At 41.7% G+C, this 20,688-nt stretch overlaps 2 protein-coding genes across 3 annotated transcripts; one reads left to right on the top strand and one right to left on the bottom strand.

Annotated features, from left to right (window-relative positions):
* Positions 1-105: 105 nt before the first annotated feature.
* LOC133972554 (protein C1orf43 homolog) lies at positions 106-2,918 on the top strand. The gene is made up of 7 exons (XM_062410072.1): positions 106-478; positions 568-669; positions 783-891; positions 996-1,049; positions 1,265-1,431; positions 1,791-1,849; positions 2,169-2,918. The coding sequence occupies exons 1-7, from the start codon at positions 416-418 to the stop codon at positions 2,374-2,376; spliced, it is 762 nt and encodes a 253-aa protein (XP_062266056.1). The 5' UTR covers positions 106-415; the 3' UTR covers positions 2,377-2,918.
* A 77-nt stretch (positions 2,919-2,995) lies between these two features.
* On the bottom strand, positions 2,996-19,279 carry tuft1b (tuftelin 1b). 2 transcript variants are annotated; one of them, XM_062410069.1, is made up of 13 exons: positions 19,083-19,279; positions 18,187-18,243; positions 8,534-8,611; positions 8,320-8,418; positions 8,126-8,200; positions 7,850-7,915; positions 7,458-7,547; positions 6,581-6,691; positions 5,641-5,864; positions 5,308-5,413; positions 4,960-5,043; positions 4,293-4,387; positions 2,996-4,191 (listed from the first exon to the last, which is right to left on the bottom strand). In XM_062410069.1, exons 1-13 carry the CDS (start codon positions 19,200-19,202, stop codon positions 4,119-4,121), a joined length of 1,278 nt encoding a protein of 425 aa, XP_062266053.1. In that variant the 5' UTR covers positions 19,203-19,279; the 3' UTR covers positions 2,996-4,118. The 2 variants fall into 2 exon arrangements, with proteins under 2 accessions (XP_062266053.1, XP_062266054.1); XM_062410070.1 differs by lacking the exon at positions 7,458-7,547.
* Between the last annotated feature and the right edge of the window lie 1,409 nt (positions 19,280-20,688).

The following is a 20,688-nucleotide window of genomic DNA, read 5'->3' as shown; positions in this document are numbered from 1 at the left end:
TGTAGATGAAATATTCCACAACCGTGGAGCACAACACAGAATGAAAATAAACTCCAGGCAGGTTGATAGACAGGACTGGTCCCTGCACTGTTATTACGGTAATGTGGACCGTCGTAAATGAGCTGCAACTGTCGTTACTCTCGGAGCTAGCACAAGCTAAACTGCGTAATTTCACGCAAGATGTCGACGAGCGTGAACAGGAACATTAGTCCAGTCACCGCGTAGTTATTTATCTGTTTAAGACAATCCTCTCAAAGCTGCGGTGGGAACAACAGCGTCTCTTCTGCGCTACAGGAAGTGTATTATTAAAATGAACCGACTGTTAGCTACGAGGCTAACCGAGCAGCACAGCGTTGAGCGTGTTTGCTAGCGAGCTCATCGACCTGTGGATGAAGTGAACACACTGACAGCCAACATGGCCGAGTCGGCCCCTCTCTCGGGGGTTAATGTCGTTTTGGTCATGGCCTATGGAAGTCTGGTAAGATGCTGGGTACTGGCTGCTAGCTGCTAAGCGCTCATGCAACGGCGTTACCCTAATCACCCTGTGCTGTCATTGTGTGTCTACAGGTGTTTGTGTTGTTGTTTATCTTCGTCAAGAGGCAAATCATGCGGTTTGCAATGAGATCCCGGCGGGGACCCCACGCACCCATCGGCCACAACGCACCCAAGGTAAAGCGGGTGTCCTCCCTGTGCTGTCAACTACACATCATCCACTGCTGATGCCACAGATCACGAGTGTGTGTGTGTGTGTGTGTGTTTATTGTGATTAAACTGATCTACAGGGTCTGAAGGAGAAGATCGACTCCAGGCTCTCCAAAGTGCAGGAGATCTGCTTCGAGCCTCGTCTCCTGTCGGAAGAAGATGACAGACTGAAGCAGGGATTACAGATCAGTGAGTCATATCTCATCTTCACGTATTAAACCTCTCTGCGTTTGAATATTGTCCATTTTGTGTAACAAAAGCCCCCAAAAACCTGTTTTTTTTCGATTTCACAGGCTGCTACAACTACCTGTTCAGAATGAAAGCGCTGGATGCCATCCGTGACTCAGGTAAACCTGTTCAAACCTATTGATGCTTGCAGCTGATTAGATCATTCTCACACTCACTCATTAAAATCCACATCTCTCATGTCCTCTTGCAGTTTCAAATCACCTTTCTTCAATAACAATCTCAAACCTGTACTTTCTCCTCTTCCTTTTGTCGAAATGATATATCGCAATTTCTAACCTTCTCTTCTTGTTCCTTCCTGTCTGGATTTTCTCAGGAATTCCTCTGCAGGAGATAAGCCGCAGTCCCAGTGCGTTTACAGGACGCAACTTCAGGAGCTGGCTGCTGGAGCTGCGCAACTCCCACTCTCTGATAAAGAGCAGCCACAGCGCGCTGATCGACCGCCTGCTCGAGGGCTACGACAGCGCTCGCCACGGAACTGGGGTGTGTCCAGGTTTTTTTTGGGACCGGTTCTCACTTGTTAATCTTTAACTGAAGTCCGGGTAATAGACGTATTTTACTCAGCAGTGAGTCGTGACCTGAGGTTACAGACGCGTATCATCTATTTGAGTTGAACAAAGCTAATTGTTCTATCTATTAAATGCATTAAGGGATTTTTTGCAGAAAGTTTGTGCACATTCCAGCATAACTTCCCTTTATAATGGGCATCTACGCCCCTACACTTATTAAATTGGATTCTTGGTGAACCACATGTAAAATAGCAAAACATAACATGCCACCTTCAAGTTATTTCATTAGCTGTTGTAACATTTTACTGATTTGACCTCCCCTCTGCGTTCCAGGTGTTTGGGGAAGCCGAGTTTCTGGAATACCAGCAGGCTCTTGACGAACTCACGGATGTGTGAGTGCCGCTTCAGACTTGATATTGTTTAGGTTGTTTTAACATATGTTGGGTCTCCACTGCGCTCACTGACAGGGCAAGGCGTGCTGCAGGCTATTACCTCCAGGGTTTTAACTTGTGTGAAAATTCAAGTGATAGGATTTTGTTGTCAAATGTCATCAAGTCGTTTATCCTAACATAAAGGGGGTTTTAGTTAAATTGTGAAGATTTTTTAAATGTATCTTATGATGGGATTTCTTACATTTAAAAAGTTAGCTCCAGGCTGTCGTATCCATTTTCCAGAGTTAACATTCCTATGTGTGTCTCTCTCTGCCCACAGGGTGAAGGCCTATTCCAGCACCACCAGTCTGGACCAGCATCACCAGTCGGCAGCCAAGGACCTGACGGGGTCTCCCGTTCGCAGCACCCCCTCCACCATCCAGGTCACCTACCTGCCCTCCACCGGCCAGCGCAGCAAGAGGCCCAAACACTTCCTGGAGCTCAAAAGCTTCAAAGACAATTACAACACGCTGGAGAGCACGTTGTGAGACACGCTGGTGTGGTGTGTGAGCTCAATGGTGACACAGCCTACTGGGAAGCAAGTACTGGGAACAGACTCTAACTTTAGTTTTAAAAGTGAGCTGTGGTATTTTCAAAGCTTCCCCACAATCCTACAATGAGGTCTGAACGACAAAAATACTTTTTTCAGAAAAATATGTCAAGTCAAACAATTGTTCAAATCTTGCAGTCACAAGATTTACTTCCTCTCATTGTGATGATGCACGCGTTACACCAAAGTCTTTTATTTTGGAACTGATGAGTGTGTGCAGAGGACAAACATGATTGTAGCTCACATGGCAAGATTTTCATTGTCACTTTTGTAGAAAATACAAATCACCTGGATTCATTTGTATTTGTATTTTTCATCAACAGCCCAACTGTAAAAAATGAATGTACCATTTGTTGTGTTTTTGGACATGTAAGATATATATATGGACGGGTATTTAATTGATACTGTGTGATTTTTGTATTTATGTGAGGTTGTTTACTTTGTGGTTTGAGATAAAAAAAACAAAACATCTTAAATACACTTCTTTACATTCACAGTCCTTAATATCTCCACTAGGTGGCAGTAGAATGTTATGGATACAAGGAAAACTTCACAGATGAGTTTTGATAAACCAGGCCATTTATTATATTTAAATAAAAACGAACAACATCTACAATAAAACACAGTCGGAACTAAAGTGTATCTATCTACAAGGTTCACAGTGAAAGGTTATTTGGTTTATAAAAATGCTCATTCTCTACTACAGCATAAAGTATTTTACAGAGAAACAAGGTCCATACTGTGTCAACAGGTAAGATCAGTTATTGTTGTTAATAATATTATTAATAATAATAATTAAATAAACCTTTTAGCACAAACAGGATCAAACAGCTGCTGAGGCAGCACTTGGCAGCAAAGATCAGAATTAAAGTTGTAACATCAACTCCCTGCTGTCTCTACATGTAGCCTCTGCTAACTCTTTTCTAAGTATAATAAAGATGTCAAAAATAAAATGATTAATTTCCTCTTGTCTCACCTGAGAGTGAGTAAAACGTAAATCACGACCAAGTGCATGTCTGCTCATTGGCAACGTGGTGCAAAGCACTGAGGAACGTGACCCTGAACCCCGACGCTGAGGAACGTGGTCGACGAGGCCTTGGACGAAGAAGTGCTGAGAAGATTCAACACAACCTGACTATTTGTACATGTGTGTAACAGAGACATGAACAATACAACAACTGATAACAATAATAATGTTAGAATAAAGTAATAATCTAAACCCACCCTTTACACTGACCTGTTGAAACATCGTAAATAAGAATCTTGGTGCGAGAGAAGTTAAGGTTGAAAACTTGACAACACAGGGAAACTTTACGAACTCCTGCAGCTGCCACTGACTCCTGAAGACTCTGACACGGAACACGCTGCTCAGACGTGCGTCTATGTGCAGTAAAAGTTCAGAAGTTCAGCTCTGCTCCTGCTCCTGCTCCTGCTCCTGCTCCTGCTCCTGTTTAAGGTTTCTCCTGTGTTTGGATCCCAGGTCGAATTCATACTTAACCTGTTTGGATTCAGTTTGACTCTGAGGAAGCTCTTCCTTCGTCAACCTGAGATCTGTTTAATCTTTTTTTATATCCATGCAAACCTTGTTTTGTGTACTGGAAGGTGGTTGAATATATATATATATATATATATATACATTTTAGTTTTTACTTCCAATCATTCCTTTAGTGGACCCTTCATTCAGGACTTGATCTCAATGACCTTGATGAATGGCATGGGTTTGTTGTTCGGTGATGTTGGTGTGAGGGTTTTACTGCACAGAGGGGGATGACAAATAAAAAGTTCATGTTATGAGGTGCACTCGGACATGTAATGAAAGCATGAGCAGTAGAGACAGAGATCTTCTCAGGTCACCTGTAGACGATCTCTGGCTTGTTCTCAGTGGGCGTCAGGGGAGGAGGGTTCTGGCCGGCCAGGAAATACTCCATGTGGTCATGCATTTCTCTGTTCTGCAATGAGAACAGGGTAATATACATTAAAGTGTGTAATGGGGGGTTTTAAATTAATTTTAGCCTTCAACGTATTTGGCAAAGTGTCAAGGTTAAAGTTTAAAGGATAAGACTTCTATTATTCTATATTTTCCTATTTTTCAACGATTTGCACGAAAAGAACAAATCAAACAAAGTTTTAATCTGCCGCTCAGTGCTTTCTGACATTCCCATCCTGTGTGGGTTTCAGCCCCGAAGGCTTATCTGTGTCTAATGAATACATATGAATACATGATCAAACAGGCCAAAATATAAAAAAAAGGGATTCACCAAAAATAAGTAAACAGTGCATAACCCATATTTGATTTGTGCTTGTGTATATCACGATGAGGTAACAGCACAGTGTCGCTCACTGGTGCTTCTGGGAAAGCTTTTTGAAAACAACAGACGTCTATAGCACAAGGGAATAAGCTCTACGAGACACAGTCAATACTGAGGCTCAGTGACAGTAAAGATGTCTAAGTGGGAACGACCCTTTAGTGGATTTATTTCTAGATTATTTAATGAACGCAGGGATATTGCCGGCTCCAGACCTCAGCTTCCAGGAAAGCCACCTTCTCCTCCAGGTCCCTGATGACTCGATCTCTCTCCTGGATGACGGTCCGAGAGTTCTGCAGCTGAATCACAGACACAACAGACAAAATGAGGTACTCTGGAGAAACCGCCTCGTCCAACAGGCGCAGACGCAGCATCACTTAATGTTTAGTCCCACCACACATATCCGCTCGGCTCCACTCCCTCCAATCAATAAGGCTCTTTGTGTCCGCCTCCTCTAAATCTAATATCCTCATTAATGGCTTCCTGTGTGTGTTTGTGGGCGAAATAGACATCGCTTGCATTGTGTGTGTCTGTGTGTGTCTGTGTGCACCTTGCATACAGACCTGTTCGATCATGTGGCGGACCTTCCTCTGCTGACTCTTCAACATGTCGTCAAGATGGTGGAGTTTTTCCTTTAGGTTGGCCAACTGCTTCTCCAGCTCAGCACACCTGCAAACACAAAGATCGTATGAGGGTCATCTCTCAAACTAATAACAATTTATCAAATATTATTTTGTAATCTTCACTAGATGAAGGCACGTTATTTGTATTTATTTTCATATTAGATAAAATGTGAATTCCTCTTTATTTAAGTTGGCACATGATGAAACTAATAGTGAATCAAATAACAGCATAAAAACTTTTAGGTTTTAGGTTCTGTGTGTTCTCCATCTCACCTCTGCTCCCTCTCCTCCCCTTCCTCCCTGCTCGCTCTCAGCTGCAGCAGCTCCAGCTCCCCGGCTGCCATCTTGTCTTTGAGTACGCCGCTCTCGTTCTCCATGCCTGCCAGCAGCCGCTGCAGCTCCTCCACCTGCAGCCCTCTCTCCTCCGACTGCTCCTCTGCCTTCCGCAGCCGCTCCGACTGCTCGGCCAGACGAGTGTTGTGCTCACTGCACTCGGCCTGTGAGGGAAACCAGAGTGTGAGGAGGGATTAAGTCATGATAGACACACTATTAAGCTGGAATGGAGCGCAGTAGAACGTTTTTTTTGGGGGGGGCAAGACAACTTAAAACGTATTGTTCCTTATTAGTACATGAGGTGAGGCATAGATACTAATTTTAAGCAAAAAAAAGTACATTAATACCATAATATCACACTGGAAAAGGACTAAAATAAAGTAAAGACTACTAAAAATAGTCAGTGTGCAAATATAAAAATATGGAGAAGCTGCTCAAAGCTAAAAAAATATATAAATAATTGTGGATAGTGGAGACACAGCTTAAGTAACACCCCCTGAAAATCCCAAACAAATTTTAGAAGAAAATTTAGCTAAGAATAATGAATTTAAGATCGACAACATAAGTTAATTTGAGTTAAAGGTTAAAATAAAATGGTTAAATAAATGTAACAATAACAATAAGGGTTGTGAACAAGGCCATCGCTGCAGCACACGACAGATCAGCCTGTGGTTAATTGTTAGACTGTGTCCCTTCATGACCTGACACGCTAATGTACAGCAGAGCAAAGACCCAAACACAGGGGCACAGGAGGAAGGAGGATGAATCCTGAGATGACACTGAGAGATAATGAGGAAGAATAAAGAAGGAGAGAGCAGCAGCAGAGAAGTGACTCATCGCTGCCGACAGGAAATCGAGTCATGTTACTCGTGAGCCAGACCTGCAGCTGCTCCCTCTCCTCCTGGTGCCTCTTCTCCATCTCCTTCAGCTGCGTATACAGACGCTTGGTCACCTCCCTCAGCTTCACACTCTCCTCCTGGTTATCTGCGACCTGAGAGAACGGGCGGACAGAAAGTGACGCACTCAATTAGGCTTATCCAGGCAAACCACTTGAACCTGAGGGCACGGCAGGTGCTAACAAACAGCTAGAGGCGAGGCCGGCGATGTGTTTAAAAGGCTGTTTGGTCAAGCCCGAGGTAACATAAGCATTTACCAGACGTCTGTTAAACAGCGGAGAGGTAATCTTTAATCTCCAGGCTCTGCTTGAGGTGGTCAAAATACTTCTCGTAAACAAAAAGCACAAGTTGCAATCTGGAATAATCTATTTAGAAAGTAGGGCAGCGTAAAGTCACCCGAGTTTACTTAAATATGACACATTCAGGTCAGTATGTGTCATATACTCACTCCCTGCTACAACACTTTCTCCTTGCAGATAATGGTGTTGTGTTACAGGAGATGTACAGAGTCGAGAAAAGTGCACGAGGAAATACGATATCGTGTGTGTGTGTGTGTGTGTGTGTGTGTGTGTGTGTGTGCGTGCATGGGCTATTAGAGTGTCAGTGAGCTTTTTGCACTTTGTTATCATCTTCAGAGAGTCTAGCACCCAGCTCTGAGGAGTTGGCTGGAGGGCCAGACGTGTCTTTATCTGCTGTATTTGTCACTTCAACACACATTTGAATGCAGCAAAGCTTGTTTTGAGCTGAAATGACTTTCTCATGGTTTCATTCACACGAAACCGACGAATAAACACATCTTAAAAACCACAGCAACACTTTTCTGAGGACGTTAGAGAAAGAGCAGAGTTGTGATGAGCTTACATGAGCGTTAGGTGCAATGACAACAGTGTTGCTGTTGGGGACGGCCGGTTGGCTGCTGGGCAGATTGACCCTGAAGCCATTGGCGGGACACTGAAGAAGAGAGCAGCGGCTGGTTAGTGGCGTTAGTCACGGGTTTCTTCTTTTATGAAATGTGCAAATGCTACGGTGGCTGAGAGCTCAAAGCAGGAAGAGACACGTCAGATGCCAGACAGATTACAAGAGGATCTTTATCCGCCACATGCAGAAGCCTCAAGAATTTAATTAAATTTAAATTCTAGATAAAAGCAGAAAGTTCTGACATTGGAGAAGAGGACATATTCGGTTAATCACCTACAGTTTGAGCAGCACCCTGAAAGTCAAACTTCTCTCCCACGGATGCAGAAGGTGTTTACCTTGTTGTTGTTGCTGTTCTGCCTGGCCGCCATCTGCTCTCTCAGAGACTTCAGACAGTACCTCACCTAGAAACAAAAACACACACACGCATTGAAACAACGCGTGTGAGCGGCAGAAACATCACTGTGTCCTTTCCCTTATTCAACCCACATTTGAAAAATAATCCTAAAACAAACACACACACACAGAGTCTCTCCACACTTGGCTGAATGTTGACTCATCGTCTAATTACGGTTACAGGAGGGATTTCCCAGCTCCGCCCGTCACACACTGACCTCCTGAATCTGCGACACCTCGTCCGTGAGCATCCTGACGCTCTCTGCCTTCCTTGGACAGGATTCAAGGTAAAACTAGGAAGCACATCGATGAGAGCACGCGAGACAACACAGGGAGTTACAGTTTAGTTCGGATTAACGTGAAAGGGTTCACACACAACTACACAAAAAAAAAGGCAAACATGCTCAAATACCTTTATGACTTCAACTTTTTCTTCAGTGGGAGTGATGGGCTCACTCGTTTCTTCCAGCGCTTCTAGTTTCTGTGGCAGCACTACTGCTATGCTGCTCTCCTTCATTCAGGAACAAAGAGAGAAGTTCAGAAAAGGTTCCACCCTCCACTCTTCTTCTTTTAGCTCAGAATAAAACAATGAGAAAAAAGTTGCTTCCCCTCTTTTCATCTCGTACCTTGTTCCCGAGCCTCTGCTGGGTGCAGCCGGACTGATGCTGATCTTGTAGAGTGAGTCTAAGCCGCCTGCATCGGTCCTGAAGTGAAAGATGAGAGGATAAGAGAAACTAGATGAGTAAATGGAACAGAGAGGGGGCGGGGGGGTGGGGGAGTTTACGGGAAAAACAACCAATGTTCGAGAAAGACGAGGGAGCCTGAAGAGAAAGTCACCAATAACAAAGAGGGCGGAGCAGGGGACATAGGGAGGGGGGGGGGGGACTCTTTTGGGCCATAAAACTTCTCCACACTGAAGTTCCTCTGTGGACGCCTCAGGAGTTACGCTGGGAAACCATAGCAACCAACGCTGAGGAGACATTTCCACTGAAACCACAGGACCCAGTCTGGTGATTATGACCAAACACTACAAGACTCACTGGAGAAAATGAAAACAGTCCAGCAGAGGCCAGAAATATCGAAAAAACATCATCGACGAATGAGTCACTCTCAAACCAACTCTGTCGCTTTGACAACAAAAACTAATCGTGTAATTGTGTCTCATGTTTTCATAACTTTTAAAACAACACATACAAACTCTATTCTGTATATAGATGCATGTATATTGTTCCATGTGCATGTTTTTTTAATCTAGTCTGCTGCATCCATCTCTCTTATACTCTCCTATTATAGGCCATTGTGTAGTTATATCTTTTATATTTTATTCTGTTCTATAAATACAGATGATGATGACTCATTCACTCTGTGGCCCTCTGACTTGTCTATAGCTCCTTTAATTCTAATTGTACACTGTTCATCCTTCACTTCAGGACATTTCTGTTTTCTTAATAACAAGCAGACTAAATAAATCAGTTTATTGACTTTGGGCTTTGAGCTAATTCATCTAATCTGATTAATGCTGCAGAACTTAATTGAGATGGAACGTCTTCAGATCGTCCACTGAGTTTTGTCTAATGTCATAAACAAAGATATAACACATGGAAGAACTTTCTGTACAGTTTACTTATTCAGACTATTGTATCAGTGATAAATGAATCATTTAGTAGATATTATCACAACAACTTGCATAGACATGTATAGTTTAGTACTCAACCCACCTGGCCCTTTTTGAATGTAAAGTTTTCTTACATAACAAAAGTACAAAAGTACAAAGTGCGCATCCCACAGCAAATACTACAAATCAAGAGACAACGCCCATTCAGTTGTGTGTGTCTTTTCTCTTGAACGTGCAAAGAAAACAAATGTTTGGCTCAAACTCAACTTCAGGTGGACAATAGTCCAGGTGCATGTGAGTTATGTAACCAGTGTGTCTTTGTATGTACTGTACATGGAACATACTGTATGTAACGAATGTATGTTATAAAACTCAACTGCTATTATCAGTCATTATTTGGTGCGGATCCCTTTGTCCTGCTCCTGTGGTTTCTGTCATAAGGGGCTTTCATTAAACATTGTGTGGGTGTTTGTTCTAGACTCATCTAGAAATCAGACCAAAGGTGAAGCTGCACAAACGGATCATTATTTAACAGCTAAGACAAAAGTTATTTTTACTTCTTTGCTGATTTCATTTTTTTGTGTTAGTCTGTAGTTAAGTGGGACTTGGTGGGAATCCTCAGTGAAAGACAAATAACAACAAACACTTAAAAATATATACCGACGAAGAAGCACACAAGTAATTTGTGTTACAAGTAAAACCAAAGTTAAAATCAGCTTCAGACTCACAGACAGTTCATCATATGAGTGACTACTTAGAGGATAAGCTTAAGATGTCTTAGTGACACCCTGTTGCATGCTGGTTTGTTTTTCTCCCGTTGACTATAGATGTGAGAGGAGAACACTATGTGTTTACAGTTGCGTCGATGTGTCAAACCACTGGCAGCTGAAGCTTCACCCATAATAAAATTATATTTTCCGGGACGAGCTTCACATTTTCCACCAGAGAGGTATTTTAACAAGCTTGACAGGCAGGTGTGACTCTTACACGCTACATAAAAGATGTACCAGAGACAGATGTTGTTAAAGCCTGCTGAAGGACATCATGACTCGACTTTGTCTTATCAATTAAACCAGCATTACAACTTACATCCACGCACTTTAACACCATAACATCCCATGTTTACATATCACCTGTACGTGATATGTAACGTGGCCGACTGAACTGCAGCAACCCGTTGTGATGCTGTTCACACGGTGTCACACTGTACTCCTCATTAAGTCATGTTACACACCTTTAATTGCTGCCTGTGTGAATGACATGTGGGGACGGTGCAGGGATGACAACGAGGCGTTCTCGACATTCCAAAGACTGCTGTCAGTCTGAAGGCTGAAGACGACGACACAGTAATAAATCTCCACAGTGAACTGTACGACAGCAAAGCTCTGATTTAAATTAAGACGCTTATCAATAAAACTGGAGCTGCACCAGATTGGTGTTCCCATTCTAATACTCGAATTTGCAAAGACCAATACCGGAGTTCTGTATTCCGATTCCCATTGTCATTACTTATAATGGTATTGTTTGTATGATTACATGAGGTTGCAGTAAACCACACACTTGTAGACAAGAGGGTGCAGATTGTCCTATCAACAGAGTCTTAATGCCCAAAACGATAGTGGTTGCATAAAACTCTATGCGTGGTAAAGTCATCTCCTCTATATATATATATGTAGTATTCTTATCAAATGAGAAAGAGATATGCAGTAATTTATAGATTGTAAAATCCTTTTTAGTTACTTTGTGTGTGTGCATACCACACATTAAATAAACCTTCGAGCCAATGAGTGGAAACTGTTCTCGATCGGTGTGAACAAGTCGCACAGACGTAGAAGAACAAAGCAGGGCTACCTGTGTGGTGAATATATTTAGCTTCGTACGTAAGCAACCAGTTCAAACACAGGATAAATGCTTCAGCGTGTGATTGGCAGTTCTTTGTGTGTAATTGCGTTGTTTGAAAAAACCATCAGAGCCGGGGCGGCTGCACGAAGGCCGGTGTTTCACTCTGAGGTCTGAGGGAGTGACAGCTCCAGGGCTTCTCTCCCTCAGAGACACAGGGGAGAGGATGGTACAGAGACACACCCAGGGGTGGGGGGGCAAACTATGCACGAATACACAATGTTCTCCTGCCCCACTAAACGCGTTACTCTGGAACCAACATGTTTTCATTTCGCAATATAAATAGATCAATAATAAGTTACCGGTTCACATTTTATTCATTCCTCATTCTCAGTAGATATATATACTCTATGCATTTTGGGCATGTAATGTTTGAGCAGGGGTCTGGGAAACTAGCACAATTTAAGGAGTTGAGGATTTTCCATCCTCCCCCTGGAAACTCCTACTTTCCACAGCATCTGGTAAATATAAAATCCTTTTCCCAGGTAAGTGGATCAAAACTCCCACAGACCGTCTCGCTCTCAGCAATATATTCATTTGGGACGTTTAGGCAAAAACGGTCTTGTTCTAGCACCGAAATGTTTCATCATAAGAAAGACCGTGTGCAGCAGTATTTATTAAAAACCTGTAGATTATTTCCAGCAGGTTACAAAGGGACGGTGCAAACCCTGGGAGCTTAACACCAAAACAAACACTCTGTATAACCATCACGTCTCCAAATTCCAGAAAACCAAGAGGTGTGATGCGTCACTGCTTGAAAATCACTGGCTGCATGGACTGTGTGTATTGGAGACAACTTCATCACAACAATATTGAGACATCCTCAACAAAGGGTTATTAAATAAACCAAGATTGATTTACGACTGCTCCCATGTAAGGTGATCATTAGGTGTCATTACAGGACTCCAGAATGGGCATGTGCAAACTTATGCTTTTTCATGGAGTATAATGGAATCAGCCCTTTCATCTGTTCAAAGCATTTACAGTGTAATACATATCTGCCTTGAGTGTTGAGGTGTCTGAGAGCGGAGGCCTGTGCGTGCAGCTCAGGTAACGCTTGATTAACATGTCCACTGAATTTCCAATCGAAGAGGAAGAGAAACATAGCTTTGAATAGCTTAAATAGCTTTGAAGATCATATCAACAAAAGTAATCGATGTGTTCAGGAGTTTTCTTCCTTCAAGGCTTCAATCGAAGTTAGATTCTTATCAGATCGATAAGATCAAAGAAAACAACTCCCCGTTCAATTCTCGTGAAGTCTTTCACAACACTGCACAAAGACTACCACTTAATTAAAACAAGGAAACCACAGCTACTCTTCACAGTGACAAACTCATAAGAGCACATACCTCAGCCAAGGCCATACAGTCTGCTTACTTTAAATCGAGCTGCACCAAGTTTCACACACTCATAGACATCTGTCCCCTATACATTTGTTTAGACGTTTCTTTCATTAAGATCTATGAATTATTTCCTGGGAAAATGGAGAAAATGACAAAGACACCGTCTTGCAATGTTGAAGAAAGTGAGATTTATAAATCCTACATCCAACCAAGACCCGGGAATAAAGAGAGTGTTTCTTCAGCGGCATGCAGACACTGCAAATAATCTATACTGTTCCATCTTTAACATGTGTAATTAATGATTTATGAAGTCGGTCTTAATGTTCATGTTATATGCAAACAGGAAACACAGGAGGACTGATAAGTGATTCAGAGTAAAGTGCAGCAGATAATTATAAAGATAAATGTCACATTATTATTTCTCTTAAGTTTAAAGATGGATTTTTTGCTCCTGACTGAAGGTTGTGCTTTGAAACTCTTCTTTATGAGGAGAGAATAAGAAACCCATGACATAACATTTTACAAATCCGATGTGGAGAAGATCGATATGTATTTACACATTGCACAAACATTGAGATATACTGGAGTTTTGTCATATTGCTATTGATTAAAATGACATTGTGACAACTATTGCTACTGTTTTATTACCCAGCCCTAAGAGGAACCAAGTACATCAGGCACACAAGCTTTCAATATTATATGAGTGTAGGGAGGAGTATAGAAGAGAACAGCCTGATCCATATTTACAGATATGGAGGTGATATCTCTGCTTAAGAGTCAGAGTCTCCTCGTTCAGTGAATAACCTCCAACAATCAATACAACCAATCCCAGTTATTACCTCTCAACTTATGATATCACTGCTGTAAAGACACAACAACACAGACTTGAGGATCGACCAGACATCGCTATAAATATGTATCCATGATTATTTTAGCAAAGCTAGAAGAAGACAATTGGCGTATGATAAATCATTTGAATGATGTCAGACGACTATTTGCAGCAGCACATCAGTGTCTTATCTTCTGTCCCAACGGCGAGTTGACATCAAAGTGTGAAGATCCATCCATCTCTAAACTTCTGTCATAACAAGGTACGTTTTACAACCAGGCACCAAAACGACACAGGCTGCCAACGATAAGTCCTAAAACACAAACAGACAACCGGGGTGATATCCACATCACCTATTGCCTGTTACACACGCTCATCACAGGCTCGTTCTTTCTCATGATCTGCAGTGTGTGTCATCGCTACAGCAGAAAATGAGTCACTTTTCCTCAGTATAACTGACAAATGGGAGGTGAGACTAAGAATTCTGGTTCCTCTTTGTCAAATATAGTAGATTTGATCCTTTTTTATTATTATTATCATCTCCTTAAATCTCTTTAACTCTTTCATTCTGGTTGAAAAAAGCTTTAAACGTTTTTTTCTGATTTTAAACTGATCTTTCCCAGTGTTGTCTCTGTCCCGGTGCAGCAGCTTGACTCGACCTCTGGGTACTGACATGTCTGCATAATTCACGTTAACCTGAGAAAGCCAAACGTGTTGTTGTCTCCATATATCAAAGTATCTCTTGTGTTTCAACGGTGAAAGACAAACCAAAATGAATCATACAACCAAACACAACAAACCATAAATCAGACAAACCTACAGTCCAGAGTACCATCCTGCGTTTCTCTCCACAAACCCTTCACTCTATCTGACAAAGACCCCTCTTGTATCTACCTGGGCGGTCGGAGCTGAGCGGGACACGTCTCACCGATGTTCAGGCAGCTGCGATCCAGACGCTCTGTGCATGTGTGACTAACTGCGTGAGAACCCTCGGCTGTCTCGCCTTACAAGGCTGGGTGAGGCTCCGCCAGCTGCCCAACCCTCTTTCCCTCCAGACATGTTCCCCAGTGGCTGAGCCACACAGCGCCCGTCTGAGGGTCGCTCTGCGCTTCACCTGCAGGACCGCGACGCCTCATAAACAACAGAAAGAACTGGAGGAAACCTTTTCCCCTGATTAGATTAAAAAACAGTCCTGGAAAAAGAAAGGAGAATCTGAACTGTCACATTTTGACATAGCATAAAAAAAAAAAATAAACGTAAAAATTCTTCTTTAAAATGTCTCAAAGGACAAGATCTATGATTGTGAACTCGCCTTTTTATTCATCATGTCTGCTTTACCTGTGGCTTTTCCACTTTCGGCTGTAATTTCCGGGGCAAACCAAGTACGACACCTGACACACACTGCTAGCCTGTTAGCCAGTCGACTGCTTTTTGCTATCCACTGTTTGTATTCATCTCTCAAAGTGGATGACGATTATTCATTGCCATTTGCTGCGTAATGTAAATATGTGAACATGATTTGCACCTGAGGCGAGTTCGGTAGATTTCAATGAGCAATGATGGCGAAGACAACAGCTCCCATCATCCCACTCTCTTTCACAATGTCTTCTAACTAGCTTTTGTTATTTTCATTTTGATTGAGGGACCCATAGTGACCAAAGTTACATATTGTACGTTTTAACTCATAGATCGTAATTTAATGTATCGACCAAATAATTTTTGCAACATGTGAACAGTGATTCTGGAAACTTTAAGATTAAGATACATTTATTTGTCCCATTCACATGCACAGACATGCACAGGCACACTCATGCAGGTAGGGAATCTATAAATGAGGAGAATTTGTGACCAACAGATAGGACTGTGGAATGAAGACGGCCTCAGTTATCTGCCCCATGGTGACAGTGGTAGGTAGCAGGACAGTGAGGAATGTGTGCTGTGGCTTATGTAAGAGAGAGATTAATGAAGCGTCTTTATATAACAGTAACTGGCTTGGTGAGTGTGTGCTGTATAAATACAAATGTGCAAACCAAAGTCAAATGCCACAGTTCAAATATCCTCATTCCTCTTTATGTGTGTGTGTGTGTGTGTGTGTGTGTGTGTGTGTGTAAGGTGTTTGTGTGTGGGTGTGTGTGTGTGTGTGTGTGTGTGTGTGTGTGTGGGTGTGTTTGTGTGTGTGCGTTTGTGTGTGTTTAGGTATCTGGAATTTCAAAGGTTAAACTTCACATTATATCATTTCTTAAATATCAGAATATAATTAGCAGATTCATTTACAGTACAACAATAATTCAATCAATGGCTGCAGTCAAAATCAAGGTTAATCAATTTACAATTATTTAAAACCATTATATTCCACATGTGTGACACTTAGTAGGTTTATAAAGGTGCAGGACATGACAGCTTCCCAAAAGGGAAGTCACAGCATCTTGATTGCCCCCTGGTGGCTGACTGCCGTATAGATGATAAAGCCCACTTCTCTCATGTTAGTAGCCTAAAAAGTACAGTAAATATTCCTTATTTTTGAGTGGTAATTTTGGTTGGATGTTATTTGATACTACATGAAGAGGGTGTAATGTCATGATTGACAGTCTTTGGGGTAATTTGGCCTCATTTGGGACAAGGTGGAGACTTGTTGTCTATTGACCTCTACAGTCTACGTTATGACATTGTGTCCCGCTGATTTTGTTTTCAGTTTTGCGTGTTTGTTCGTGCTTGATAAGCAAACCTCCAATATGAGCAGGTATTTACTGAACACACTTTAATTTCCCAGATTGCTTGTATGTAGCCGCTAATCTTTTTGTTGACAGTGCAAACAAGCCATTTAACAGTGTTGCTAGCACACACAAAAGACTTAGAGCAGATCGGTCTGATGCAGCCATGTAAAAAAAAAAAAAACGTTATAATCCAGCAAAGCTATTTTAATTACATGTTTTTGCTCCTGTCAGTTTGTTCTCACACGGTGACACAACACACATGAGCCAAAACTCAATTTGTCAAGATCAGGGAGAAAATGGTTTCCCTCCTAAATGTGCTTACGTGGAATAAAAAGGGAGTTAGTTTTGAAAACGGCGAGCAAGAGTGCACGAGAGGCCGGCGCTCATGTTTACAGTGTAATGACAGGACTGACAGAATAATAACACATTCCTCTGCAACCAGCGACAAAACAACACATCTGACTTCATTTCTTGGTGCCCTCCTTCTATGATTAAATCTCACGGAACCTCACAATCCAAATGCACAACAAAAAAATCCTCAGACACTGTTTTGTATCTAATCAGTTGTTGCAATACAATACAAACTGCCATCAAAGAAAAAAGGCTTTTGCATCACGAGTCTGTATTTGTTCGAACACGACCGGCGGTACGCTCCCCTTCCTGCCAGATGTCTGACTAAATAAGTGATTTGTCGATGCATGCAAGCATCCCTGTGCGCACAAGGCCATCACGACAAGACACAACAACCATATGTTAATGAATGCCAGTTGTGTTTTGCTTTAACCTGTTTTTTTTAGCAAACTACTGGTCTGTGTGACTTTAGTAGACAGTGCTCAAACTTGGACAGTAAACTAAGGTGAGCCCTGAACAATGGCTCAACTTATCAACAATTATTTTTAAGCACCAAAACATGGCTGGAGGGCGTAGCTAACGATTTTAACATCCAAACTCAATTTGAAGTAGAGTGTTCAGACTTGTTTCAACATACCAATTCAATATTTAATAAATGTTAAAGAGCCTCAACCTTTCTTTGCCGTATCTAATAGCAGGTTAATGTGCCAGTGAAATTGTCATGTATACAATGAATAGGTGAACTTAAAAAATAAAGATTCATAAATAAAGTGATGTAAGTGATTGCACTTGTATGTCAGTGCAGTCACACCTTCTCTTTGACCTACATTGTCAGTATAAGAGATCATGAACCATTTGGGATCACTGGATCTCTTTGAGGGGATCAGGGATATCAAGTCATCTCAACTGCATTCACCTTTTTCACAAGTTCTGAAACACTATCATTTGAGTCATGAAATACAGCCGCTCCCACTATGTGTTCATACTATGATAGACAACGCCGGCCATTTTGGCTCGATCATGTTACCCTAGTACAAAATAAAATGATCAAATAAATCAAAAAATATATCTATATTTAGACTTATTGTCTTTATATTTCCAAAATTGGATCAATTATTTGAATTGTTCCTCCTCATAAAATCTTTTTTTACAGATTCTTTATGGCACTGCTATGACTCCATACATCCTGACACCATGTGATTGGTGGAGCAGACTTTTCTTATAATGTAGTTTTTGGATTCAAAGGTCACATTTATACATGACGTACATTTGCAGCTGTAACATGTGGCTTAATAAACATGTAGGGTTTCAGGTTTGTGTCTTCACAGGTAAAATGAAAGATGGACTTTGACATGAAATGAAAGAGTCCCCACATGCTGATGAAGTGAAACTCTGTCAAAGTGACTGACAGGTTTATATAGCACATGTACCCGAGCGACGCAGACACGTTACAGTTACATTACACCGGACAGAGACAGACAAAATACTTTTTAATCGTTAGTAAGTAATACTTTGTATCGTTACTCACGTTACTGGAGTTTTCATCTTCTCCTCTTCCCAGCGTCTGCGTCACACCTCCGCTCATCTTCTCAGCCGGAAACCAATTCGACACATAGAAAAATAAAATAAAACTTAAACAGTCACAGATTTAGTTTCTGTTTCTTTCTTCTTTCCGCTTCTTTTTTTCCTCCTTCGTCTCGCGCTTGTTCTGCTTCTGCTTCTGCTTCTGCTTCCTCTTCTCCTTCTCCTCCTCCTTCCCCTCCTCCTACTTCTTCTTCTGCCTCCTCTTCTTCTTCCTCTTCTTCTTCGTCATCTTGTGGCCAGGTGGAGGTTGAACCAGCAGGTCCTCTATGACCGCGCCTCATTTCAGTGGAATGTACTGAATCATCACTAAAGACGCAACAGGCTCTTTGTACCACTTCCAACTAACTAACACCCTTCATTGGAACAATTATTTATTTATTTATATCTTACATTAGCTCTAATTGGCTTTAGCTACACACGTAAACGTTTTCCTTCCTGAGGCGACAAAGAAATATAATTGAGGCTTACTTTTTTTCAAATAGTTTAACCATTAACGTCTTCATAAATAACCATGAATATAAAGAAAAGACAAACACTTCTAATTATATAGAACTTGAAAGAGTCATTAAGAAAATAAACAAATGCACATCTTTTCTGCGTTATTTATTCTGTCACATAAAACAACAAAATAATTTCCAGGTGTGTCCAAAAGGCTTATATCGGCTGGTGTCGTCAGCCAAACAATAAATCTGTCAGACTCTAAACGGTGGTAAGAAAAACTCCTCTCGATACACAAAAGTTGACCATTAAAGGAAACTTAATTCCATCAAAATGTCTTATTTATACTGGGAATCTACAGGGATGATGAAGACTGATTTACTAGTAATAAACATGTCTGACCTCAGGGAAGATGGTGACCCCTCCGTCCGGCAGGCACTTGGCGTTGCCGCCGCCGAGCCGCAGCATTTTGCCGTCAGTCACCTGCCTGATCTTCTTCCACATTGTGCTTTCTCTCCTCATCTGTCTCCCTTCACCAACTTCTCTTCAACCTCTCGTCTCCATGTTTCCCCTGCCGCTCCTCTGCTGGTGTAACGCCACAGACACCAGGAGCCTCCCGGTGTCTGTGATCTGCTTCCAGCTAATTCTGTGTCAGAACCTGCAAAGAGGATATAGTCCTGTGTGTAAACAGTGCCGTCACATGTCAGGTGGCTCCGGTGCCACTTACACTTGTGCTTATTGTCCTGTTTGGCCCGTGGCTGAACTCATTACCCTCTGCTGGCATGGGGCTGGAAACTTTCTAGACACGTCTGACACATCAGCTCAGAGTACGTGTCCCACTTTCTGCAGTTGCCAGTGTGCTGTTGCTGGGATGAAGTGAGAACATTGTTGAATAATGGATCAAACCACTGAGAAATCTATTTTTTTGGTAGAAAAGTAAAAAGCATACTTTATTGAGACTAATCTCACATTTGTATAACCTTGTTTAATAGTTCAAAGTGTTAGGAGCATAAATTAGTACAAAACTCTGTTAAACCTCATTTGACTGTTTAATTTAACTGTATTTGCTCGTGGTGACTTGCCTTCAGGGACAAGTGACATTAAGAGAAATGAAAAGCTATTTACGCACAAAGACCAGCATCTAATCCCCAAGTCAACTTCCATCATTCAAGCCTCTCACTTCATCATCTTCATCACAGTGTTTTTTCCACTCAGGTTGACATCGTGTAATTATGTTTTACACCTCGGCTGCAGACGTAATCCAACGTTCTAGGTTATTTGCTCTGCACCGCCAGTGAATTCCAATAAGCTGCTGTGAATGCGGCACATCTACTTCTGTGTCAGGCGCCTATTAAAGGTAAATAGATGAACGACGCTGCCCAAGGCAAACACACACCGACGATTAATGACTATTGTTTTGTCAGATCAGAAGACCGCTTTGTATTCCATACAATGCAATGTGTGTTATTCTTAACCTCAAGTTTTCCACTGTAAAGGCTCAATGCACATTCAGTTCTGGTACATTTGCAAAATATGTCTGTTTAAAGTTTAGATAGAGGTGAATTAACTGTTGTGGCTTTTCTATTATGTTCTGAACTCACATTCAAACTGAGCTCAAATTTAAACTTAAGTGTGTAAATGTTAAAAGTGTCATTTGTTCTCACTTTTTTCTTGAAGGGTTCTTACTTCAAAGATCAGTGCTGGTGTAGAAGAGCATTTCTGCTTTGTCATTCAGATTCACAGCCAGCGACAAGACTGCTGATCAGTGAAGTTGTAAAGCTTCTGCTCATTTTCTCACACACGAAGAAGCTGCACTCGAACATACCACTAATCCTTTGAGTACTGTAAATCATGTTGAGCTACAGTAAAGTACAGAAAACACCATAATTCACTTCATGGGCTGAACTTTAAAAAACAGATATACTAGACACACAGTCAGGTTCTATCAGGACTTTGGAGGCCCCCGACAGAAGAGACCAGAGGGGCCCAACCTGAAACCAAACAGAGA

The sequence above is a fragment of the Platichthys flesus genome, chromosome 17 (assembly GCF_949316205.1).
Source record: "Platichthys flesus chromosome 17, fPlaFle2.1, whole genome shotgun sequence".
Lineage (NCBI taxonomy): Eukaryota > Metazoa > Chordata > Actinopteri > Pleuronectiformes > Pleuronectidae > Platichthys > Platichthys flesus.
This window is presented reverse-complemented; position numbering and strand designations above follow the sequence as displayed.

Excerpts from the sequence above, each read along its gene's own strand:
- LOC133972554 (XM_062410072.1), top strand. The coding sequence starts at position 416 with ATGGCCGAGTCGGCCCCTCTCTCGGGGGTTAATGTCGTTTTGGTCATG. Across the intron at positions 670-782 it reads TCGGCCACAACGCACCCAAG|GGTCTGAAGGAGAAGATCGA; the intron begins GTAAAGCGGGTG and ends ACTGATCTACAG. Across the intron at positions 1,432-1,790 it reads GCGCTCGCCACGGAACTGGG|GTGTTTGGGGAAGCCGAGTT; the intron begins GTGTGTCCAGGT and ends TCTGCGTTCCAG.
- tuft1b (XM_062410069.1), bottom strand. The coding sequence starts at position 19,202 with ATGAGGAGAGAAAGCACAATGTGGAAGAAGATCAGGCAGGTGACTGAC. Across the intron at positions 7,548-7,849 it reads AGAACAGCAACAACAACAAG|TGTCCCGCCAATGGCTTCAG; the intron begins GTAAACACCTTC and ends TCTCTTCTTCAG. Across the intron at positions 4,388-4,959 it reads TGGCTTTCCTGGAAGCTGAG|AACAGAGAAATGCATGACCA; the intron begins GTCTGGAGCCGG and ends TTCTCATTGCAG.